General features: G+C 48.8%; 7 protein-coding genes across 7 annotated transcripts; 3 read left to right on the plus strand and 4 right to left on the minus strand.

The window, feature by feature from the left end:
* Window positions 1-476: 476 nt before the first annotated feature.
* On the plus strand, window positions 477-2,282 carry ARB_02245 (mitochondrial chaperone ATPase (Bcs1), putative; the record flags this gene model as incomplete). Its single annotated transcript, XM_003011645.1, has 1 exon — window positions 477-2,282. The coding sequence occupies one exon, from the start codon at window positions 477-479 to the stop codon at window positions 2,280-2,282; it is 1,806 nt and encodes a 601-aa protein (XP_003011691.1).
* Window positions 2,283-3,552: 1,270 nt separating this feature from the next.
* On the plus strand, window positions 3,553-4,469 carry ARB_02246 (uncharacterized protein; the record flags this gene model as incomplete). Its single annotated transcript, XM_003011646.1, has 2 exons — window positions 3,553-3,656; window positions 3,734-4,469. 2 exons carry the CDS (start codon window positions 3,553-3,555, stop codon window positions 4,467-4,469), a joined length of 840 nt encoding a protein of 279 aa, XP_003011692.1.
* Window positions 4,470-6,614: 2,145 nt separating this feature from the next.
* On the minus strand, window positions 6,615-10,436 carry ARB_02247 (C6 transcription factor, putative; the record flags this gene model as incomplete). Its single annotated transcript, XM_003011647.1, has 4 exons — window positions 6,615-7,717; window positions 7,882-7,904; window positions 8,031-10,081; window positions 10,209-10,436. The coding sequence occupies 4 exons, from the start codon at window positions 10,434-10,436 to the stop codon at window positions 6,615-6,617; spliced, it is 3,405 nt and encodes a 1,134-aa protein (XP_003011693.1).
* A 556-nt stretch (window positions 10,437-10,992) lies between these two features.
* Window positions 10,993-11,950, minus strand: ARB_02248 (uncharacterized protein; the record flags this gene model as incomplete). The annotated part of the gene is made up of 2 exons (XM_003011648.1): window positions 10,993-11,348; window positions 11,434-11,950. The coding sequence occupies 2 exons, from the start codon at window positions 11,948-11,950 to the stop codon at window positions 10,993-10,995; spliced, it is 873 nt and encodes a 290-aa protein (XP_003011694.1).
* Window positions 11,951-12,531: 581 nt separating this feature from the next.
* Window positions 12,532-13,383, minus strand: ARB_02249 (TCTP family protein; the record flags this gene model as incomplete). The annotated part of the gene is made up of 5 exons (XM_003011649.1): window positions 12,532-12,616; window positions 12,691-12,850; window positions 12,978-13,118; window positions 13,207-13,315; window positions 13,369-13,383. 5 exons carry the CDS (start codon window positions 13,381-13,383, stop codon window positions 12,532-12,534), a joined length of 510 nt encoding a protein of 169 aa, XP_003011695.1.
* Window positions 13,384-15,826: 2,443 nt separating this feature from the next.
* On the plus strand, window positions 15,827-18,140 carry ARB_02250 (uncharacterized protein; the record flags this gene model as incomplete). The annotated part of the gene is made up of 2 exons (XM_003011650.1): window positions 15,827-17,309; window positions 17,374-18,140. 2 exons carry the CDS (start codon window positions 15,827-15,829, stop codon window positions 18,138-18,140), a joined length of 2,250 nt encoding a protein of 749 aa, XP_003011696.1.
* Window positions 18,141-22,878: 4,738 nt separating this feature from the next.
* ARB_02251 (uncharacterized protein) lies at window positions 22,879-23,814 on the minus strand (the record flags this gene model as incomplete). The annotated part of the gene is made up of 1 exon (XM_003011651.1): window positions 22,879-23,814. One exon carries the CDS (start codon window positions 23,812-23,814, stop codon window positions 22,879-22,881), a length of 936 nt encoding a protein of 311 aa, XP_003011697.1.
* Window positions 23,815-24,674: the final 860 nt, after the last annotated feature.

Raw genomic sequence — 24,674 nt, forward strand, 5'->3', positions numbered from 1 at the left:
TAGTTAACTAGTGACTCATATAACTAGGCAGCACTCAGCCTTGCCGTGAGGCTGAAGCAGCTCCAGTCCCGTCGGCGAGCTCTTGAGGACACCGAAGAATATCAGAAATCGTCATTTAAGCCTGAAGAGGAAATCATCCCGCCTACGGGCGATCGGAGATACCTCAGGGTGACGCATAACTATGAATGACATATGAAGGACGCAACTCCACTCGACTGGAGACCCCCAAAGATGAGAAGAGTCATAACTAACTACTCAGCCGCATCGATGAGATAACTAGTTAACTTGATGGATCCAGAGCAAGACGAGCCTGGGAGTAGATATAAACAGCCGCTTCATCCTGTCTCTGCGGTGGTCTTGACTCTTGTCCCCAGCAGGCGACGCTTGAGGGAGCCTCACCTCATTATCGTTGCTCCCCATAACAATTTCTCATAAATATCCCTCCATTCTTTCCTGTTAACTAGTTAATAGGCAAGATGGCCGCGGCCGAAGCTGTCTCTGGGTCAGCGTTCGTTCCCAGGGACACGCTGGCCGCCGAGGGTGTCTATGAGATGTTCATTCCTGGCTTCGGCGTCCTGTCCCGTGTCATTTCCACGCTCTTTCACATTGATATATCCCAATATCTCCCCTTCCTGTTCATCGGGGCACTGATAATCGCCGCATCTCGGTACTTCTTTAATGGCGTGTCCAACTTCGTGCACAGTCATTTCATGTCCTCAGTGCAGGTGCATGTCAATGACGAAGTGTACAACTACTTGATGTATTGGGTGTCGAAGCAGAAATTCGTCAGTCGGGCGACAGATATCTTCGCCTCTAGCTCGGTGGAGAGCCAGTATGTGTCGAGATACGACGACGACGAGGATGACGATGATGATGATGACCAGCGGGAGGTTGACGACGGAATTAACATGATTGGGAACGAGGAAGACTTCGAGGAATACTGGAAACGGACGAACAGATGGGACAAGATCAAGCCCATCCATTTCACTCCTGCTCTCGGGACGCATTACTTCTGGTATAAGGGACGCTTCCTCACGGTCGACCGGGCCAGAGAGAAGTTAAATACGTGGAATGAGACACTCCGAATTTCTTGTCTGGGGCGGAATACGGCATTTCTACGAGACCTGATACGCGAAGCCCAGCTGAGCTATCTGCACCGGGACGTGAACAAGACAATTATCTATCGGTGGTCGAATTCAGACCCTTCGTCAGGGCCAAGCTGGACCAGATGCATGGCACGACACCCAAGACCGCTTTCAAGTGTCATTCTGGACCAGGAGCAGAAAGATTCCTTCCTGGACGACGTCAAGGACTACCTCCATCCCTTTACGAAGCGCTGGTATACTAACCGTGGCATTCCGTATCGTCGAGGATACCTCTTCAGCGGACCGCCGGGATGTGGAAAGACGAGTCTCTGCTTTGCTGTTGCTGGGCTGCTCGGACTGAAGATCTATGTCGCTAATCTTAGCTCCCCGAATCTGACTGAGGAAGGATTGGCGTCGCTTTTCGCTACCCTTCCTCGCAGATGTATCGTCCTTCTAGAAGACATCGATACCGCTGGGATAACCAAAAGCCGTCTGCAGGCCGGTGCTCCGTCTTCCATTTCCCCTGCTGCACAAAACGCCTCCACGCAGTCTCGGTTGAAAGCCAGCACTGTCAATTACGACGACGATGATGATAGTGACGGTGAGGGTTTTGGCGAATGCGGCGGACAGACCCCCGCCCCCGTGTTGCTGCAACCAGGCATCTCGCTTTCTTCACTGCTCAACACCATCGATGGAGTCGCATCGAGTGAAGGCCGTATTCTCGTCATGACCACGAACCATGCCGAGAATCTTGACCCTGCACTGCTGAGGCCTGGGCGCGTTGATCTGACGATCGAGTTCAGCAATGCTGACTCACAGACTATAGTGTCCCTGTTCCGAGCTATCTACTCCGAGATCGAAGGGGATTGGGGCGATCCCGTCTCTTCCAGTAAGATGGGCGAGAGCAGGGGAGATGGAGAAGTGTTTGCCTGCACGACCAAGTCGAAAGCAGCCACAACAACTCCCCCCAGTGCTCCTACCACTCGCCAACGAATAGGACATGGCCTCTCTGCAGATCAGATACATGATCTCGCCCAGGAGTTTGCCAGGCAAATACCAAACAAGCAGTTCTCCCCCGCCCAGATACAGGGATTCTTGCTATCGCACAAGGCGTCCCCGAGAACGGCGGTCGAACGGGTCGGGGAGTGGGTGGTCAAGAACAGCAAAATCAATTACGATCATGGAAGCGACATGTGAAAGTTGATTGATCATGGAGAGAAGGTCTCGGTTGCTATTGAGAGGCAATATTGAATGGAATAGATCTATGCCTCACGATATGTATATAAATATAGATATCCAATATACTCCATATATCGTCATATCTACATAGAGTATTGAAGTGGATGACAGTAAAAAAGCTCTGCTACGTGCCTTGGATCAAAAAAAAAAAAAAAAAAAAAAAAAAAAAACAAAGTTATGCTTCTATGCTCTCTATTCGATAGAGCTTCGGCCGCTGCTCCCCAGACCAAAAAAGATAGGCGAATGATAGAAGAGAATAATAATAAATGGCCCGTTCGTTAACTAGTTAGTTAGTTACACAAGCCAGGTTGGGTGGCGGACCCAGATTGTCAGGTCTATGAAGGGGCGTACTTGACCCAATAATAACTAATAATCTAGCTACAGTTTTGAGTCAGACAGGGTATGTATATGTAACTACTTAGCTCGTTTATTACTAACAAGATGTGGATGATCAGCCTATTTTTCTATACAGAAGGCCAATCTCGATGCTTCAAGGGATAATACAAACCCTTTGAAAAGGGGGTAGTTAGCTAACTAGGGCTTGCTCAATCATGTGACGCACACTCCTCCCCGGGCGGGTCCAGAGTTCTTCTTATTCGGGCTTTGGCGCTTGGCCCCTTTCTGTAACTTAACTAACCAGTTAACTCACGACCAGCCATAACTACGTACTTACTTTGCCGCCCCGCGCGTTTAACTGCAAGCTCTTCCATCTCGTTATATTGTCTATTATCATAAGCCCCCCACTCTGAGAACTGCATGCAAGAAGAAGGAAAAGAAAAAAAAAAACAAAAAAAAAAAAAAATGAGCCACCCAGGTCCTAATAGAGAGTTCGAATCGGACCGGAAGGCTGAGCTTTTACGAAGGCTTAAGAACTTACTCGACATCCCAGTTCCATCTCCTGCATGGGCGGCCCTATGGCTAGCGGACCTTTCTGTACTGGAAACCACAGTTGAAGATATTTCCTCAAATGATACAGCTCTACGGGGCTTGCGTTCATCGATAGTGCAGGATAATGGGCTCCTTGTTCGACAGTGTAGGGGCTGTTTTCCCTTCCACTGCCATCCTATAACTAGACTTAAAACTAACTCATTTTAAGGGTGCCAAAGGGATCGGAAGGGTTCGGCGACCTCTTCACGCGCGTCTTCCCCTTCCCGTGGGCTTATCCACACAGCAAGCAGTCCGTTACAGCGCTCTACAGTGATAGGACAGGCCGTGCAACGCCAAGAGGATGCTGGGGAGGGTCCTTCTGACCTCCCAGCAGCACCAGAACCTCATACTCCACCCAGACCTACCAAGCGTCAGCGAACTCGCTCGTTTTCTGCTAGAGACAATGTAAGTTTTAATCTCGAGTGTTTCGTTTGGTACAGACTTTGCTAATAATCTCAGTGCTGTGTTCGAGATGGCGATAGATGCATCATTACGAAGCACGCCTACCCTGATGTCGCCCATATTTATCCTTACTCTATGGGTGGTGTCGCTCACGAGAGCCCAAATTCAACTTTCTGGATCCTCCTTCGGTCTTACTGGTCCAACGAACGAGTTGAAAACTGGCGGGCAGCCGTATTCCCACGGGGTACTGAAACTCTTTGTAACCTTCTCTGCCTGAGTCCAAATATGCACCGCTGGCACTCGAAAGGGCTATTTGGTCTGCAACCCGTAGAGATATCCGAGGATAAGAGTCGTTTGACTCTGAAATTCTACTGGCTCCCACAACATCAATTCTCTCGCAACGTTGACCTCTCAGCTCGCCCAAATATCCCTTGTGATCTTAACGGGCTGGAAATGGACTTCAAGGCTTGGAATGCAATCACTGAGCGGAAAATTAGATCTGGTGATGAAATAATCCTAACGACCAGTGACCCACAAAACTTGCCACTCCCTGACTGGGACTTATTGGAACTACAATGGACGCTACAGCGACTAGCTTCCTTGAGCGGTGCTGCAGACATAAACCCTCAGGAATATTCTGATGATGATAGCGATGGTGTTGAGTGGGAAGAGGATTTCAGCTTCGAGGCAGAACAAGATGACCCCTTTACTTATTCTAGAGTGAGATCACCAGATGGAGATGTCGAGCCCTTCTCTCTAGTATCCGAAAAGCAGATGCCGGATGTTATTTCAGCTGAAGCGGCGTTTGCAACGTAAATAGTTAGTTTAGTTAAATTTATTAACTAGCTGTGACATGAAGGTATTCCAAGATGATAGAACCACTTACTGCGCCGTATGGGGAGTGGTTGCGGAGGTGGACGCACTCTCGAGTGTCACACACGATTACTAGCCAGTAGCACCTCGTCAACCTAGACTCTCTCTCTATTCTCGTGGTTTTAAACTTTGATTAGCACTTTAAATGGGTACATGTCAGCCTGGGCTCAAGTTTTGATTAGTGCCGCCCAGGTGTTCATTGTCAAATATGTCTGCAGCTTTCTCCTCACGTTGAGATTATCGGCTCATCGTCGGGGGATCGACCTTCCCCAGACGTGACAAAGCCAGCTCTTCAGGAATGACCGGACCTGTTCTTCGTCCGCCCACGGCGTGGGGAGCTCAGGTAATTCATGAAACCTGTGACTCTCTGGGATGGTATTGTGTCAATGATATAGCGGCTGTCTCTGAAGCTAGTTAGGGGTTTCTTCTCCCTTTTTTTGGCTTAGCGGTTTGATATATCGTTAAGGGGGAGCCAGGAGGTAAGACCGGCAGCAGAAACCAAGGCTCCAAACACTAGGAGACCTGAGAAACCGGTGGTAGCTCCTGAGGAGTGTTTTTGCCGGTCATTCACACCCGAAGTTATGAAGAGATTCTGTATATCGGGTTAGGGTTTAACTTTATCGATACTCGACCAGAGGTATAAACTTGGCCTTTGGCGGATTGATTCCGTGCTTGAGGTTCGTTACCAGGTGTAGATAGGTCACTACCTTGGGGGTATATAATTACCATGGCAGGGAACGTGAGCTATGATTCAACCTTCGTATATGCGGGCCGAACCTAAATAGCCATTGTGAGGAATTAGACGTGAAAGTATGTAACCCACCATATGTGGAAAAGTCGATTGCTTATTACTAGTATCAGTGTCAACATGTGTGCCAACATATGGCAGAGATCTCTTCTATAGCAAGTCTAGAGCTCGGAACAAGCTAAGCTCTTGTCTAGGCACTAGTGTTAACAGAGACAATAGCATGGTGGTAAAGTACATATATAAAGCATCTAAATTGGCCATCCCTGTGCACGATTCTTGCATAAAAGACTAGTGTCAGCGTGAGACTAACTCTGGAACCGGAATTGCAGCCAGACAGCCACTGCACATATGATTCGATGATGGGTGGGTATGGCATACCACGATGTGCCTCGGCGGCGTCTAAACACATTCAAACTGGGCTGCATCGGTGCATGCAGCCGCACCAGTGCACCAACTCTGTTGAGAGTGTTAGAATAGGAAACGCGGATGGCGAAGACGGACATCTTATAGCTTACCTGCCGGGTTTGGTTCAAGGTGAAGTAATACATGCGATCTCACGCTATATGCCCTGAGGACCATTAAGGGGAAGGTGTTGGATTCCGTGGTCCTTATAGAAAGCCCTTCGAAGCCTGCTTCACGAGAGTGTCCTATAGAGGGAAACGGCCTATTGACTGAGGACGAGCAAATAGCATTCAAGTTGGAACACACTGGTCGGCTTGGACAATTTCCGTATGTGAAGGCTATTCCCTGCCGCCCACTATATAGCACGTAGAGTGCGAAAATCTTTGCTGTATTTGATAGAGACAGGAACCTGACAAGCTATCCAGCCTTCACTATCCGGTTGACCGATCGTTAGTTGGTGACGTATACATAGCAAGTGGAAGTCGACATACCAGATATGAAAAAGCCCTTTCCGTTCACCATGCTGTCTCAAGGCAGCGAGGCGGAGGTTAGACATAACACCGCAAAAGGAGGCGAAACCATCGGTTAGGGTATTATCCACCATTGATATATAGCCATACAAATGCATGCTGATAAGAAGAAGGGAAAAAATAAACATAGAGAGAATGTGAAAAAGAGAGAGTTTAGTATTGTCAAGACAGCGGAGGCGTGTACGTCGAAGTAAAGGGCCACCCAAGTAAGGGCAGATGCAGCCGCAAGCACATGGCTAGCTGGTTCAGCGTAAGAGTGAGAATTACCGGGCTGCGACCTAGGGAAGTAGGAGTTGCAAGCCATGTCTGTGAGCTGGCGAGGAAGTAGAGCACAAATCCTCCAAGTTTTTTTGCCATGGGCTGCACAGACAGCTGAAATTAACTTGTTCTTGCGTAAGTTAAATGTTCTTAGCCGAAATCAGCCCAGTTTCTGTTATTGCTTGGGCCTGCCATTGTGCGATCATGTATACCCATTTCGCCATCTGAGACCTGGATCGTGGATGATAAGGGCAGATCACTAGGGTTCGTCTGAGGCTCGTTGTTATCTAGGTCCATGTACCCGTCAATAATTGGGAGGTATTGCCCAAATACAGCGTCCCATTGGTCCCAATCAAAGTTGACATTCGGCTCGAACGCACTTGGATGTGGTGGCTGTTGTTGGGGCTGGGGCGGTGGCTGTGGCCGCTGCTGTTGTTGTTGCTGTGGAGATGCGTGCTGCGTCTGTTGTGATAGTTGCGGACGCTGCTGTGGTATTGCCTGCAGAGGAATATCAGCTAATGCTGGCTGAGAAGTTTCTATTTTGAGTCCAATAGGCGGTGCCATATTGGCTCGGTCACCAGCCAGAGCAACAAATTTCGCGGAGTTTGGGTTAAGGTAGCCGCGTGCATCTCCTTGGCCAAGCGCTGGGATTTGGTTTAATGGTCCTGAAGGGTTCTGGTATACTGGCTGGGAGGGCCAGAGGAACGCGTTCGATGACGGTTGTGGGGTTGTAGCATTACCTACAACAGGGATTGTGCAGGTGGGACTGGGGATCTGTTGCTGTTGTTGGGGCAAAGTTGCGAACGTGATAGGCTGTTTGTCTCTTGCACGGCTCGACTCTGCTGATGCCTGTCGAACATGCCTATGGTCGTCGTACGAGTTCTTGATCATCGCATAGTAACTATCTGCAAAGTTTGTCGTGGGGGATGCACTCTGATCCTTGAGGCTTCTCTCCGGATTGCGAGTGGAAGTCGTTGATACGGAAGGACTTCTGACAGGTGCAACACCTGCCTGCACCTGGGCTTGTTCAGTCCAAAGCAATTGTGGGTCAAGCCCGGCCTTTAACCACGCCTTCTCGCGAAGTCTTCGCATCATATCCCAGGCTTCTCGCCCACCATCGTTCAATGGTCTTGAAGTCGTGACCCCATCTTCGCCTCCTACAACTCCACCATCTGGACCGGACAGGGAGAATATCTTATCAATAAAAGCCCTAGACTTGGGTGCCTCTGAGCTTGTAGGCCGTTCATATAAATCTATAAGCATTATCCTAGAGAAAAAAAAAAAAAAATCAGTATATAAGGTTGTTTACAAGTCCAGTGGTACTTACATCGTTGCATGCATCGGTTGGTGATTTCTGCTACATGTCAGATTATGTTCAATTATAAATAGGTGATACTCTATACTTCTCTATACTTACCCAGGCCAACTCCATTGGAAAGGCTGGAAATCTGGGTCCGTCGCAAGGAGGATAAATTTTTCCATAAAACCATGGCAATGACGTAGTGCACTATAGTATAGTTTAGTGTGATTCAATCACATTGTTTAATTGATGTCAATGGAACATACCATTGCCTTGCGGCTGGCCATATCTTGCTTTTAGCATTCTTCAGGAAAGGCTGGTAAGCCACGCAGAAAGCTTTATGAACAAACAAAGACAGTAATATCTTTGCCCATTTGTGGAATGCAGTTAACACTGGAGTGTGATACTGCTCACCACACCCAGGTCCACCGTTAGGGAGGTCGGGCTTGATACATCGGGTCGTATCGGAATTGGCACTTGGGCGTTTAGGGTTGGAAATTCGATCAACGAGTGCATGAAGTTTAAATTGAAGGTCAACAAGGACTGATTTGAGATCTTCCATATCTTTTCTCGTGACAGGTCTAGTTCCCAATAGTATCTTCAGAATCTTCCGAATGGCACCTAAGTACGGGTTAGTAACCATGCGTTTTATGTACCAGGTACAATCATGGGAAGGAAAGGACTTACGGGCCATTATGTATTTTCCTTTGGCAGAGATGTAGTACACGTTAACCATCGAATTACCGCATATGGATGGATCATCTGGCTTATCGGGACGTCGGTAGCCCTCATCTACCATCCGTTCGTACACTTCGGCCTCTGGTGAAGTGAGCAGTGTGTCTTTAACTTCGCTGGTAAGACGAACGTCCCAATAGTTTTCGTCACTGACGAGAGGTGGAAGGCCACTTGACATGGCAACTACACCATCCATATGAACAATATGCCACCACATCCGTCTGCGCATCTCAGCTTCGCAGTGGGAGATACCAAACTGTGCGGGGTCACGGTGCAAGCCCATGGTTTGAGCTACGCGAAGGGCCAAACTGATGAAGAGGCTGCTGGTCAAAGGTTCTTCTTCCTTGGATAGGATGGTTTGGACAAGGAGGAAGGCAGCCAGGCCGTTGAGGGATGGGCTTCGAGGGAAAGATATGGTCTTTAGCCAGCGAGTGACTTCATCGTGGAAAGGTTCGGTTAACGCCGAGCGTGACTCAAGGTTGAACTCGGCATGGATTGTCTTTAGGGAGACGGTAACTGAACCACCGTACCAGATGGCATAAAGGAGTGGGATAAAAGAAGGTCTAGGATACGGGGCTCCCGGTTGTCTATACATGGCATACCAGTCCCAGAATTCTTCATATGATTTGAGCACATTGGGAGGGTGGAGAACGGGGCTGATAGCTTGGACGCCGGACATGAAAGATTTATATAGGATGTTGCTTTGATGCCTTGTTGGAACGTGATTGAGCATATCTGCCTGTATAGGCTTTATGTGTGAAGAAGGTCCGCCGGCCTTTGGGTAGAGGATTGAATCATGCATGTTACTTTCATGCGTGGCCAGCCACTGTTGGACCTGGCTATTAGATTCATCCGATTTTTGCACTGGGGATATCGAGGGATCATTGCCACCATTAGAGGGAGCTGGCTGGGGTATAATCGGTGGTTGGGAGCGATTCTGGTTTCGGAGGAGTTGATTTAGCTCATTAATCTCATCCGAGATGTAAGCCCAGTAAGTGGTCCCAACATATCGAGATCTACCACTATCCTCCAGACTCAAGTGTCCCAAATTCAGGGTACCCACAGGGTCAACAAGGTCGGTGGAAAGACCGGCTGGGATTGGGAAATCATCGTTGCTAGCATCGCCGGAATTACGCCTGGGGCTGGACTGGCGCGAGACGGAGGCCGATGACGAGACCGATTTGTTGCGAGGGCGTCCTGACGCACCATCAACAATTCCAGACCTTCCAGCAACATTTGAGCCGGCACTCCCACCTCCCGCGGTGTTTCCTTCAATGCTGTGCGCATCACCTGTACGGCTAAGCCGTTCGATCATGGAGGTAAGCCGATCCAGGCGGGTGGCGATTTCATCGGAGCCAGATTTCTGGTCTCGGAGACGTGCCTGGTAGTTCAGCAGTTCACGGAGGCTCTCCTGCGGAGAGGAGAGGTCTAGTTCATCCTTTTCTGCAGGTTTTAACATGTCTCTCTTGCGTTTGACTCTCTGGTGGTTGCCCTCGGCGCGATTTCGTTGGGCAGCAGCGGCCGTAGAATCATACATGCACTCGGTGCCTGTCTTGACACAGTTCCCACATACTGGATGGACCTATTGAAGTGCAGAACGGTCAGCTAGTAGTTATCGTTGGATATGTGCGGCAAGCCAGATAGGAAACGAAACAAACCTTGTCACACTTGACCTTGCGCCGCCGACAGGTATGGCACGAGTAGCTCACCCTGGTACGAGTGATCTGTTTCCCACCGAAGCCATGGCTCTTACGCCGAGGGGTCGTCTTGCCAGCAGACGGGCCCGGGGTAGCACCAGAAGCGGAACCAGAAAGATAATTGCGATGGTCTCCCGCGAACTGGCCATTACCTTGAGGTTGTTCGGCGACGGTGCTGCGCTGCTGGGGAATGACGTCGCCCTGAGCCAGCGGCGGCGGGTTCTCGTCCCACAGACTCATTGGCAGGGCAGAGGCGGATAGAGGGCGGGAGAGGTCTTAGTACCACGACATCTGCAACAGAAGCAAGAGCTTTTACTTCTTCGCAGGGAGCGAGAGGGCTGGGGATAGCGTGAGGTCGAAAGTCGAAGTTGAAGTCACAAAAAAACGTTCACGAGGGGATGCGCGCTTATCGCCTGCCGGCGCCGAAGTTAGGCGCGGTGTTGGCTCGTTAAGTTCTCTTAGCGCGGAAACTCCACATTTGCCGGCTTCGAGATGCGTCTGAATTAATAATTGATGGCCGAGTTACAGCTGACAGTGCGGCCGATGTGACTGGTCATGCTTGTTTGATGCCGATGACGGAGTAATCTACGGCAGCGACGCGTCTCAGGTACTGCTAGCGTGCTCGCTAACTAGTTAGTTCGTTACGTTGGCTCTTAATTCGCCATGTGAGCCGTTGGCTGGCGGTTGGTTATAAGATGATGTACTCCGTACGGCTTAAGAGTAATCCTTTCTGCAATAGCTGCTCAGTTTGGGCCAAGCGTGTGTTAAATAATGCTAATTTATTGTTTAACCAAGTCTATGCTTTCCCCTTCTTTTTGTCCTTCTTCTTCTTGGGATCTGGCGGTGCGTTGCCCGGTCCTGACATTCCGGGCATACCAGGCATATTCGGCATTCCAGGCATTCCCGGAAGACCTTGTTGTGCTTGCATCTCCTTCATAGCCTCCTTGAATGGATTATCGCTTACTCCGCCGCCGGTCAACGCAGGAGAATGCAATGGTAAGACTTTGCTGATTTTCCATCCTCGCGGTGTGGCGGGCGGCCCTGGCGGCTTTTCTGGCACAGGCATACCCTGTAACCTCAGTCTGAAGGGAGACTGTTCAGTAGTTGGGTGCGATTGTAGATACTGCGCAACATGAGTATATAAATGATGTTCTACCAGCCATTAGTTGATATCCCGATAACCAGTAAAGATACAGTGAATGGAGGGAAAGGGAAAAAGGAAATCCAAAAGCCGTACTATTTTTTATACTGGAATGCGCCGGTCGTCCTTCCTCATCTTTCAACATGACACGCACACGCCCGGGATTCGACCAATCCTTGGGGTGCAGTTTATCAGGCTCGAACCCAACGCTCAACCCGAGCAGCTGCGTGGCGTCCAGGATGTCCTTTGCCAACGGGCTCTCCACAGCTAGCTTCCGACTGACTCTCCTACCCTCTGCGCGAGTTCGCGATTTGTCAAAGTAGACGGCGTATAGACACTGGTATGAGCGTGGGATGTCACGGCCCTGAGCGATGGTGGGACGGCGCATCTGCTGCTGCGAGCCAGGGAAGAGAGGCGGAGACGGGGACGAGGAGGCGGCGGCCGGGCGTGCTGGGGGGCGAAGGGGCATTGTGCTGCTACTATTACTTCTGCCGGCAGAGGGGCCCTCCATGTCCTTGTGGTATATGATTGAGTCTTTGGCTGGGTCGAAATCCGACGGGTCCATGTCGTCCGGGTCTGAGTCGGAGACTTCTTCGACTCGCGCGTGAGACATGGTGTAAGGCGGGGATGTATCGAGTCAGAGAGGGATAAGAAACAGGCAATACTTCGGGTTAGAAGTCAGATGTGGAGGCTGATGGGTGTCGGTGGTTGGTATTATCGTGTATTTTGCGATAGGTGATTTTGCCTGTGGAATTTGGAATTTTGGCCTTGCTAGAGTGTTTGCATACTTTTGATCTCCCACTGATTCTCGCTATAGCCCAGTCCAATCAACCGGATAATTATTTACACCAGCAGGAACTAAGATAACTGTTCATCGGAAGTGTTATCAACTAATATTGTCTAGCACGATGCTTCTACTGTTTTGGCTATGGGTGGGTAGTAAAGAATAGAAAACACAACTACAGGTGGTATTACGACAAGATCCTTGGCAGGTAGTTAAAAGAGGTTCGGGCAGCAGAATTCCCGCCACGGGTCGAGATTCAGGGAGCTTGAACTACCTGGTGGGAATCTATGCATCTGGGAGAAGCCCCGAGGGGTGGCCAACCCTTCTTTTGAGGCCCGTTGTATGTCTGTAACTGGAAAAGGGTGGACAACTAGTGGACAAAAATGTAAAATAGATAGAATGTCGATTCTCTAGATTTTCATCTCCTTGAGACCATGCTTCCAGAAGGTGAAGTATGGGGTGATTCCATCTTCGCGGTAGTTGAGGAGGACAATCCTGGAAAGAGGAGAATTATTAGTCCCAATGGCACGGCTGATAAGCCCGAAGGCGGCGGGGGATGCAATGCTTACATTCCATCGGGGTTCATAGACTCGCCAGTGTAGGTCTCGTAGTCCTTGAAGTTGGCCAAAATGGTCTTTGCAGCGGCCTGGGCGCCGGTCTGGAACTCCTTGATCTCATCTTCGCTCTTGCCTGCCTCCTTGAGCTTTGTGACAACACACTTCATGTAACCTGCACGACAGTGTTAGAAAGATGGTATTGAAAGGCAGAAACCAAGAGTAGATAATATGATAGAGCATTGACTATGGCGATACCCCGAGGGAGGTATCTCTATTTGGTGCGGGGGAGGGAGAGGTACTTTTGACGGCAGAGGTGTAGGCCTTCTTATCGAACTCAACGGGGCTGAGTCTGAAGGAGTCGGCGACGTCGATGACGGTCGTGCTAGTATCCTCCGTGCCTTCGTCGGCCTCTTCAGCGGAAGGGTTGGCTCCCTCGAGTTCTATGGACAGGAGTTACTCCCCGGTTAGCCACCACACACTTTTGGATACCTAAACACGAAGCGAAGGAGGTGAATAAGGGACCCGTACGGATGTTGTCAGCGCCCTTGGTGACTCTCTTTGCGTCGACCTCGAAGATGACGCCCTTGTCTTGCATCTTGTAGGCGTCCGAGATGAGCTCGTCATCGGTGATGATATCCTGTCCTGCGTCAGATCCCACTCTGCGCCTAGAGAGATCGCGGGGTCGCTTACCTTGAAGATAATCATGATGGCGGAGAAGACGGCGGTGGGTTGGTTGAAAACGGTCGAGGAGTTACTGACACAAAGAAGCTGGAATCGAAGCAGGCGTTGAAGTCGACGGTGACGCTGAAGCTGAAGAGAGAAGAGGAAGAAGAAGGAGAGCAAAAAAAATAAAAATCCCCGCGATGGGCAAGAGGGAGAAACCGTAAAAAAAAAAAAAAAAAAAAAAAAAGGTAAATTTTTGGAGGGGAAACAAAAAAGCCCTTGCCAAGCCACGAGGCGAACTTAAGCTGACTATTACGGCGTACATATTTTCATGTTGATATTGATATAATCAACTATATAATATTAGCTAGGAGGGTCTACGCGATGATGTTATGTGTTATGCTTTAAAGGGTCATCTCCAGGGTTGCGACAGCGAGTTGTGTTATCGACTTCTGTTTTCTCTTAGCCCGTGGATGTCAAAGACAAGACTCTGGTTCATAATCGGCGCCAGTGGAATTGCAAGTTGAAACCCGTCGACTTGACCGTGCTGTTGGAGCGTAAGGTCTTCATTTATGCGTTGGGTGAGCAAGCAGGAAATAAAATGGAGGTATCAAAGGATCGGGATGCCACATGCTCAGACATGGTTTTGCGAGTCAGCTTTCTTGGGCAATTTTCTGATATGCATGGATACATGTATGGGATACATGTATGGAGACATAAAAGGGATACCCCGAGTCCGCTACCCTTCTCCTTGTCCAACTCCACGGCGAGGTCTTTGGTGGACGTAATTTCTTGGGTCCAGCATTTCTCAATGATGCGGCCTAGCCAGGTGTTGGCCGCTGAGGGAAGGATTGTCTCGCCGCGGCTAAGTGTACATGTCCTCTAATCCAGCAACCTTGGCCAGTCTCAATCTCCAGCAAACATGACGGTGTTAAACTGCCAAATATCATTGCATGGTTGAAAAACCAAGATCGTCGGAGCCGTTCAGATCCCGATCGAGAGACACCATCGCTGATTCGCCAAAAAATCACCGAGCTTAACGGATAGGCCAGTAATAAGTTATCCAAGCGGATATGAGTAGTGATAATATGACATTCATGGATTCATGGATTTACGTTAGGGTATGAGCCGTCAGTGTGAACCAAGATAAGCTGTGTCGATTTCTCCCATGGCGTTGAAGGTCGCCGTTCTTCAGCGGAGGCATCTGGATTGCAGGTCTGGATTGCACGGTCGTCCGAGGAACGGGTGAAGCAGCGTACAATCTCGGGACAGTCACCCGGCCTTGGTCCTGGATATTCGAGGTATTCCGAGTGCATGGAGCATGCTGTCACTGCTCAGCGACTTTGGAAGGAGATGTACGGAGTAACGAACTATGAGCAAAGGAGAAACTTCGACAGGCAAAAGAGAAGCGAGCTGCGAAACAGGTCACCGGCTAACCTCTTCGAGCTTAGCGATTTGCTTACATACGCAACAACAGGTCAGTGATGTGTAAGCAGACGCTAGACTGCTTATAGTTAGACCAAACATGCTCGTGTAATCATACCACGTGGTGTCATTGCTGAGTCATCATAATACTATTCCTCTTTTGGGGTTCTTAGGGTAAATTCATCAGTTTCTCCAGCATCCAGCAATGTTGCCCGGGGATCAAAGCAGGAGAGCGGGCTCGATTGAAGAGCTATCCTGGTTTATTATTATTTTTTTCGGTATACATTTTGGACTAGATGGCCTTTGATGATGTTTTGGGAGAGACGGCGTGCTTGGGGAAATGTCTTCCGTAGTTGATAATAAATGGAGTGAATCATGCAGCATATGATAACTAATGGCTGGCCGAGGGCGGAAATGGCTGATCAACCAGCTCACTACCTAACCACCCTCACTATTAATATTATTATCCGTTGGTCACTCCGTATATCTAATGCACGAGGGAGCCCGTGGGAGCAACGGCTCAGCTGGGATCACAGGCAGGTGGCGTTGCATCCCATCTTCCTCGGCTTGCTTGGGCTGTTCGGCTCCACGTTGACTAACTAGCCGCTCAGGGGCTAACTCATGGCTACCTAGTCAGCTACTCCGGACATGGTGGAACGATGAATTTGGGTCTCATTCCGGAGTAGTTACATAGGCCGCTGAGGAGAATCGAGGTGATCAACTCGCCGACGGGCCCTGTGGACTCTGCGCCCCCGGCCCTTGGATCGATCGCTCTCTCCAGGCTCCTCCTTCCGTCGTCACCGCTGTAGTTAAGCAAAACAGTGGACTGTCCCGGCCAGCAGCTTTCCCCGGACTCTTTTTAGTTGCCTGACAGCTCCATCTCCATCCTTTTCAACCTGATCTGGTGCAACTCCCCAGCCCTGACTAGTCAACGCTGTTTACCAGAAGGCCGCCCGTCCTGCTGCTGGTGGGCTGTTCTCTCGCTTGCAACCCTAAGTCTTCATTATCGTTTTATCTAGTTACTGCTCATCTCCTAAGTGCCTGTTAATTATACCAAGCCATGGCTCTCACCGTCCAGGCATCCCCGTTACCCCCAGCGCCTCGCCCCGAAGATATCTTCTCCCCGGCCCAGTGGGAGACTCTTCTTGCGATTGCAGACACCGTCATCCCATCCATTGGGTGCACAGGCACCGCGGACTCCTCTACCACCCATCTCGTCTCCCAGCCCCAGTTTGATGCCCTCGTCTCTTCGCTCCGGCCGGCGGCTGTCGAAGATGAGTCTGAGGCTGCAAAGGCTGCTGTGCAGTACCTGGACGAGAGTGCCTCCTCCATTCCCGGATTCAAGGAGAGCATGTGTCGTACTCTAGCACTGCATGTCCACCAGGAGGGCCTCAGGGGCATCAAAACCATATTGGCGGGACTCAACAACTTTGCGGTCTCGTTTGCGCTTACAGGGTCTCGGACGCCCTTCCAGCACCAGCCTTACCATGTTCGCAGGCAGATTCTGTCTTCGTGGAGGTCCTCCTATCTGCCTCTGCTGCGTGCTGCTCACCGGGCGCTCGTCGCCCTCACCAAGAAGTCCTGGGTCGGCTCTAGCCCGTCTCTGCCTCTCGTTCTCGGCTTTCCCAACGTCCCCGTCCATGGAGCCACGTCGGAGGGCTTTCCCTATTCCTTCCTCCAGTTTCCGGCCGGAGATGGACCCGAGATCATCGAGACGGACGTTGTCATTGTTGGCAGCGGGTGTGGTGCCGGCGTGGCTGCGAAGAATCTCGCAGAGGCTGGCCATCGAGTCATCGTGGTAGAGAAGTCTTACTTCTTCCCTAATGACCACTACCCCATGTCCGGCAGTGAAGGTGCTTTCCATTTATTCAGCAACGGTGGAGCAGAGCTGTCGGACGATGGTTCGATAGGCGTCGTCTCTGGCTCGACTTGGGGCGGAGGCGGTACTATCAACTGGTCGGCGTCGCTGCAGACCCAGTCGATGGTACGGGAGGAATGGGCTAACTCTGGCTTGCCTCTATTCACATCTTCTGCCTACCAGACCTCCCTTGACCGAGTCTGTGACTACATGGGTGTCTCCACTGATTTCATCCAGCAAAACCATGGAAACAGCGTGCTGATGGAAGGTGCTCGCAAGCTTGGATACTCTGCCAAAGCCGTACCCCAAAACACAGGCCATCAGAAGCACGCCTGCGGATACTGCGCCTTGGGATGTGCCGCCGGTATCAAACAGGGGCCCGCCGTTACTTTCTTGGCCGATGCAGCAAGGGCTGGAGCTACCTTTATCGAAGGTTTCAAGGCTGAAAAGGTGCTCTTTGGTAGAAAACTGGTCAAGGGCAAAAAGGTTGCCATCGGTGTTCGAGGGACGTGGACTTCTCGGGATGCCTCTGGAGCAACCCATGGTAAACCGGCTATAACCCGAAAGGTCGTCATCAAGGCGAAAAAGGTTGTGGTTTCATGTGGAACGCTTGAGAGTCCTCTGCTGCTTCTCCGTAGCGGACTCAAGAACCCGCAGATAGGCCGCAACCTTCACCTTCACCCAGGTACACGTCTCCCATCTCATCTAAAAAAAACACTCTTCTGTACATTTTTCTAACTATACCACAGTTATCATTATGTCTGCCATGTTCGATCATGAAACTCGGCCATGGGAGGGCTCCATTTTGACGTCCCTTGTTAGTGACTTCGAGAACCTCGACGGCCGTGGCCACGGCTCAAAGATCGAGGCAGTCGTCATGCTTCCAAACTTCTTCCTTCCCCTGATGGCATGGGATAATGGCCTCGACTACAAGATCTTCGCCGCCAACGCCCGCCGAATGGCAGGTTTTATCAGTCTGACCCGCGATCGAGACACCGGAAGAGTATACCCTGACCCCAATGACGGAAGATGCCGCATCGAGTATACCCCTTCTGCCTTTGACCGCAAGCACATTCTAGAGGGCATCATCGGCGCCGCAAAAATCGCATACGTCTCCGGTGCGAGAGAGATAAGATCTTCATCGTTAGCTATCCCGACTTTCACCCGGCCGGAGACATCTTCTGATGCAGCGGATGAGGGTGTCAACAATGCCGCATTCCAGGAATGGGTCAAGAAACTTCGTACGGGTGTCCCTCTGCCGACGGAACAGTCTATGTTCGCAAGTGCCCATCAAATGGGTACATGTCGCATGGGGATTTCCCCAAAGACAAGCGTCGTTGACCCCACGGGCATGGTCTGGGGCACTTCTGGCCTTTACGTCGCCGATGCCTCCGTCTTCCCAAGTGCCAGCGGCGTCAACCCCATGGTAACCAACATGGCCATCACAGATGTCACAAGCCGTAAACTTGCCTCCATCATGAGCCATGATCCAGAAGTTATCAAGTCGCGGCTGTAAAGCTCAGGATGTGATGCCGCTACTGCTCAGAGGTTCCCCTCTTCTTTCACCTATAACCAGTTCTTTTTTGAAGGAAGATCACCTCCCTATTTTTCTTAGATGGGCCACGATAGGAGGATACATCCGTCATGTCTTGGCATACCAGAGCCCATGGAACCCTGTAAACAATCTCTGTGTACGCAATACCTGCGTCTATCCTTAGTAGTTACTCGTTAGTTATACCTAGGCAAATGCACCTTTCTTTTAAATAGTTGTGAAGATTCCCATCGGTATCAGAAAGCCTTCTTAGTAGATAATAAAGTAGATTTCTCTAATATATCGTTTTGAGAATAGAATTATATGCTCTCTATATAGTTAATATATTCACTGACATAACTATAGTGGTAACTATTTTTTTTTTTTTACCAATCCAACACTAACTATCAGATATCCCTCGTCAAACGTCAAATAGAGCGAATATCCCCTAAATTCGAGAGGCTTCTCCTGTAATAGCGATATTAAAGATAATAACTAACAAAGGTGGTTCCATTTTGCGTCTAATTACATCAGGAGTTACTAGCCCAGCGAACATTCGCAGTAACCTAGCAACAAGACGCTTCTCTCTCAGTTATATCTATCCTTGTGTATCAATCACCATATAGTAACTATGGCCTTAATTAATCAACCAATGATTATGCCAAGTCAGCACCCAGTTTGATCAGGAGAGCTAGATATAATATCAGATCCTTACATACAAGATAAATATACTACCAAGGCAAACAGTATTCACTTCCCTTTCTCCTTATGGCTTTTTTCGGCCCATGCGCGCTCTTCAACCGGGTCAAGTACCCCATTTTCCCCTACGCTCAACAACGTTCTCGGCCAGTTCTAGGGGAACCCTTGCCATTATATCCCCATAAAACACTTCGCTTAACATCCCATAATCTTCGTCTTCCTGGAAGACACTAATATATCCTACCCGACAGATCTTGTTATCAACTGTATTTTGATCGAGAATAGTAAATGTCCTTTGTGCGAAAGAGGGGTGCCCAGGCCTTAACGCTTTCGTCGCCCACTCTCGGACCTGTTCATCTGTCCAGTTAAGAAAGGGAGATTCAAAATCCACTGGCATTGGCTTGCGGGAGCCGTGAGTGATTGAATCGAGATCGGTTGTTTGGAGAATACATGGAGCCATGCCATAGGCCGGGAGGTCGCCTTCACCAATGACATCTCTTATTCCCGCGTACGACTCATCGATAAACTCATCAAGAATCTGGAATGGTATGCAGGTGAGCTAATAGTAAATATTTAGTAGTTCATACTCATACATACATCTGAGGGTATTTTGGCGGTACAAAACACAGGATACATTGTTATGCATTCAGGGACTCGGTCTTCAATGCCATTGTAAGTGTGGTCCTCCTCCTGGTGCTGCCTGTCGCTCATGCGCCTTGTAGTCACAGGCATTGTGTCAAAGATGGGACGTTAATCAATATGATAAACGCTATGTGTTCTCGATCAACCAAAGTATTCCCTAGCCCTGCCTGACTAGTAATTAACCTCTGTTGGGCCACTACTAATTTGCACTTTCCCTAAATCTTGAAGCCTTACGTACCAATATTTCATGTTTGTTATTTTTTTATGACATCATTGGCTCCACTTCTATAGCTAAATTGGTTTTAACTTAAGGTTGTTGACATTCCGATCCACCAGTTACCCGAGTATGGAGTAGTAGTTTAGTGATTCAGTCACTCACGTACTAAATAATAATCAGAAACATTCATCACTGTTTATAAGAGAGAAAGGGTGTTGTTCATGAGCCGGAAGTTCAATATCACGAAGATACGTATTCGTGTAAATATTTTCTTCGAGTCTTATGCCTGTCTGTAGTGGGAAAATAACTAGTGGCTTGACTTTTCAAAGTACATTACATGCAAAGATAGCTTGGCGTTGGCGCAGAAAGAGACTAGGACGATACCACCAGATGACCGTTAATGCTCGGGCGACTGTTTAACACTCGAATGAGCGATGAACGCTCGGGCTACTGTTGATGCTAGAACGAGTGCTGGATATTAGGATGGACGCTGGATACTCGGATAACTATTGAATACCAGGACGAATGATAGATACTAGATCGACTACTGAATACTGGGACAAGTATCTGGATACTTGAGCGACTGCTATATGCTAGAACGACTCTTAAATACTAGAATGAGCACTTGATACTCGGGCGACTACACTGAATACTAGGACGAGCTGGACGCACGGGTGAGGTGGAGTGTTGGAAACTAGACAGAGTGCTGAAGCCTAGACCGAGTGGTAAATGCTAGGATGAGCGCTGCATACTAGAGTGTTGCATGTTTGGGTGGGCTGGCCTGGCGTCCACTAAGCTTGGAACAAGTCTATAGAAATACGAGGTCACAGAAGTGAAGCCGTCCTTTGTTCACAAGACACCACAAGAAGGATGCATAGTATGGTTATCCCTCGGGTTGAACTGATTCCTTCCGCCATTGGGATTTATACGTGGTGAGCCCAGGCCGGTTCACGTATCTTGACCTTTTTGTGGATAGGGTATAGACGGGTGGTCACCGAAAAAGTACTGTGACAAGAACAATGCAGATCATGTACCCACAACAGACCATTTTTCAGTCCCTCATAAATAGTCGATCGAGCGCCGAAGCCCAATTTATGAGGCCAGGTGCCGATGATCTACAAGAGCGGAAAATAGTAACTATAATCCATCAGTTAGCTTAGCTTGCCCCACAGCTCAGCTTGTCGCACGGTCATTACCTCCTGGATAAATTGCTGAGCTGAGTTGATTGCCAGCTTCTACTCCGTAAAGAATTCGAGAACCGCACTACTCTGACGGTAGTACTAGAATATAGATGAATTAATAATAAAGAGATATATTCATAAAGTTGGCGAAATTAGTTAATACCTTATAAAAGAAGATTACTTTATACAAGAGTTCCTCGAAACCTGAGACTCGGGTGCCAATTTACTTGATAAACAGCAGCAGGAAGATGTATTTTGAGTTTTAGATTCAGCCAGCCATGGAGGTATCTATGCCACTGTGGACTAATCAGGTTGAGCCAGCCATGTAGATATCTCTGCCACTGTGGAGTAAAATCCACAATCTAGTTGTACTTACGGAGTACCCCCTATCTTAATATATACGTGCCTGCTCACCGCCCCAAGCTGTGTTATATAAATCTCACGTCTTCCCCTCTACCATTTCCTCTCGATCCTATCTTTTGTACTCATTATATCCACTGAAATCGCACGCGATAAAGAAACCATGAAGGTAAAGAATCAATACTTCGCAATAGCGAGAAATGCTGCTAATAGAGTGTGCAGTTCATCTCTGTTGTCGCTCTCCTAACCCCCGTCGTCCTGGCCGCCCCGCGCGCGATGACTGACGCGCCCTGGATCGGCCTCATCAAGGAACAGGTGTGGCCTACCAACTACTAATTACAATTTTGAACCTCTATTTGGCAACCTATCTTAGCTAACTAAATATCGCTAATAGTGCCCTGATATACCCAGGCAGTGTCTTGATATTGCGGAAAAGGCCCATGATCCGCAGTTTGATAAGGCTGAAGCTGAACAAGCTGCACAGACCCTGCCGACTTGTAACCCAGCCTATGAGAAATGTACCCAAACCCTCACCGATGGTATGTGTTCCAGATTCAATTACTCACTCGTACAAGCAACTGGCTAACCGCAGTACAGATGCTGCCCAGCCAGGCACCACTCACGGAGATCCCGTTACATGCCTTCTACAAATTGCGCCTGATCATATTAAGTACTTTCTCGACAATGACAAGGCTGCTATACCGATTCCGTCTAACCAAAACTGTGCATTGCGAGAGCTGCACCGCGTAGCGCACGTTGAACTGGGTCCCTTGGCATAAGAATAATGGCCGTTGGGAAGATTGTCAGGGACCTCAAAGCTATATAGTTGGGAATAAAGTTGGATGGTAGCATTGATCGGCATGTTTGGCAGTCTGGAGCTGAAGGCAGTGAAGCGGGTGGTATTATTTTGTCCAGCATTAGTTTGGCTTGCTCGCCGAGCCTTAACTTAATAGTTAGTTAACTAATAAGTTTAACTTAATTAACTCGTCTCGACGTTTGCGAACTCGTTCCTTAGCGATGCGCCGCATTTTCTTCGCGAACTGACTGTACTTGGCGAGATCTTTCCGTCCAATTTCTCTAGTAGCATTTCGACCATCTTTTCAAGATATCACCTAGAATTTTCGGTCAGGTTATCGCATAGATAATTCTTCATTTTGCGTAAGCTCATCTCTCATATCTTACTGACGATAAGTCAAGGCAGATTCTGTACTGAAGAGTTCGACACATCTCCAACGTGATAGTTTCATAATATACAGGCTCCGGACGTCAAGGCGTTCTATAACTGGTTGTATAGAAGCTATAAAGACAGTATGAAAGCTCACTCTGTCCTCCACACAGGATGTTCTACGAGTTTTTCAATAAACGTGCAGTTCATGATACCACAAATGTAGATGCAATCAACGTATGTTGACAAATTCTTTTTTTTTTTTTGGTGGCATCTATCTAACAGTGAGCGCAGTATATTGAGCATTTAGGGATAGAGATGTGGAAGCTACGCCGGCTAGTTACCGAAACATAAACCTTCCGGCGACAGAGATTACATCCACCGTATCCTTTACGCCAACTGGGTGCGTTGTAGGAAGACGTATGCGGACAAGAGACAGCGGCTAATAATACTAAGTAACTAGCAAAGAGTGGCTGTCGTGCTGAGGAACTGTGCAATCTCGTCCAGACGGCCAGCAGGAATCTCGACCTTGTCCGTCCCCTTTTCAGAGGAGATAGGGCGTCCCAGGTCTGGAGAGAAGAGCCACGAGTCCCAGTGCAAGAGGAATTCCGGCTTGCCGTCCGCATCGATCCTGGTCGAGGTCGTGACCTGGTACCATCCCAGGTTGTGGCTCACTTTAGTCTCTTCGGCGCTGTCGATGTTTTTACCGTAGTTAAAGCGGATGGTCTTGCGGTTCGTCTCGGTGCCTCCGGTCAAGGGGATGCCCCAGGTAACCGACACGGTGAGCTCCATGTAGGCCTTGTGAAAGTCTGCCCGTTCAACCTGCATGGTCTTGATCTTCTGCGTCAGCGGGACGGTGAGGAAGATGTGCTTCTGCAGCTCAGAGAAGTGGACGGTCCATTCGTTGGTAGATGTCGACCAGCAGCACTTGGTCACCAGGTCCTGGTTGAAGTCGGTTGGGAAGCCATGGGTAACGGAGCCGTACGAGCATCGGCCGCTGTATTTGTCCCGTAGGAAGCTGGCGGGTGCCTGGCCTGCGCCCTCGTTGCAGCAGATTGCGCCGTCCAGGGAGTAGTTGGTCAGGGGCTCGGTGCGCTGATCCTGGACAAACAGGAAGACGTCCTGGTCCGGCACGTAGCAACAGGCGCCAGTGAGTCTGCCAGGGTAGAGGGCTATCGAGGCCGAGTAGCTGTGGTCTTCATACGAGCAGGTCACTTCCACCGTTCCCTGGTCGCCGCTCATCTGCGCCGTCCCTTTCATCGTCCCAGGGGAGCACGTCTTGCCCGGGTTGAAGACGTGGATGACTTTGGCATCGATGGGCTGCGCTCTTCTACCCAGCGCAAGAGAAAGCCCTGAGGCCAGCAGCCAGAGCACCGCTTGCTTTGCGAGGACCATGTTGAGACTGTTCCTATATCGAGGAATTAGTCATACAACTAGATTTTATATATAGAGGGGGGGATGTATGGTTGATATCAAGCCATGATGTTCAACAGACCTTTGTATCTGCTAGCTAACCAACGTTGTCCTCCCTGAGGTAAATGTGGCCGTTTGATAGCCTACCGGGAGCCAGCAGAAAGGATGCCCAAGTACTCCGTAGTTATAGCTATTTATTCCTTCCTGTCTCTTCCGTCTCTTCTATCTTCCATCCGCTAGTCACACTGATATTATAGATTGTTAACTCGACTGGAGATCGACGCAGCCCCTTTTAATAATTCCCAACCACCACGCGAGATGCATCCTCTGAATATTGCAACAAGCAGTTATTTCCAGGCAGACGCTGCATGCTGCTCCAAGGCCTTTCTTCTCAAATGTGATTGATATAGTCGGATGCTTGGAAGTTGAAAGTTGGCGGACATGTTGACAATATGTTGGAGCCGGTGTCTAGCCAGCGTAACTATCGGATAACTATAGGATGCGCCACCGCCGCCACCTCCTTCATCATTTCGCTTAGGCATCTATTATTATTATTCTACCTATATAAACCGTGGAAAATATGTTGTTTTAGAAAATAGATTAAGTATAAATATATATAGTTTTTTGTTACAGTTAAATTATTAATATTTTGTATATATAGAACTTTTAATAAATATTTAAAAATTATAGTATTTTTTATTTATAAATAGATAATTTTTATTAATACTTTTTTAAAAAAATTTATTTAATTAGAGAAGATTTTTATTAATATATATTAAAAAAAATTTATTAAATTAAAAAAACTTTTATTAGTATTTTTTAAAAGAATTTACTAAATAATA

Source organism: Trichophyton benhamiae, assembly GCF_000151125.1.
Source record: "Trichophyton benhamiae CBS 112371 chromosome Unknown Abenha-G-c-31b08.f1, whole genome shotgun sequence".
NCBI lineage: Eukaryota > Fungi > Ascomycota > Eurotiomycetes > Onygenales > Arthrodermataceae > Trichophyton > Trichophyton benhamiae.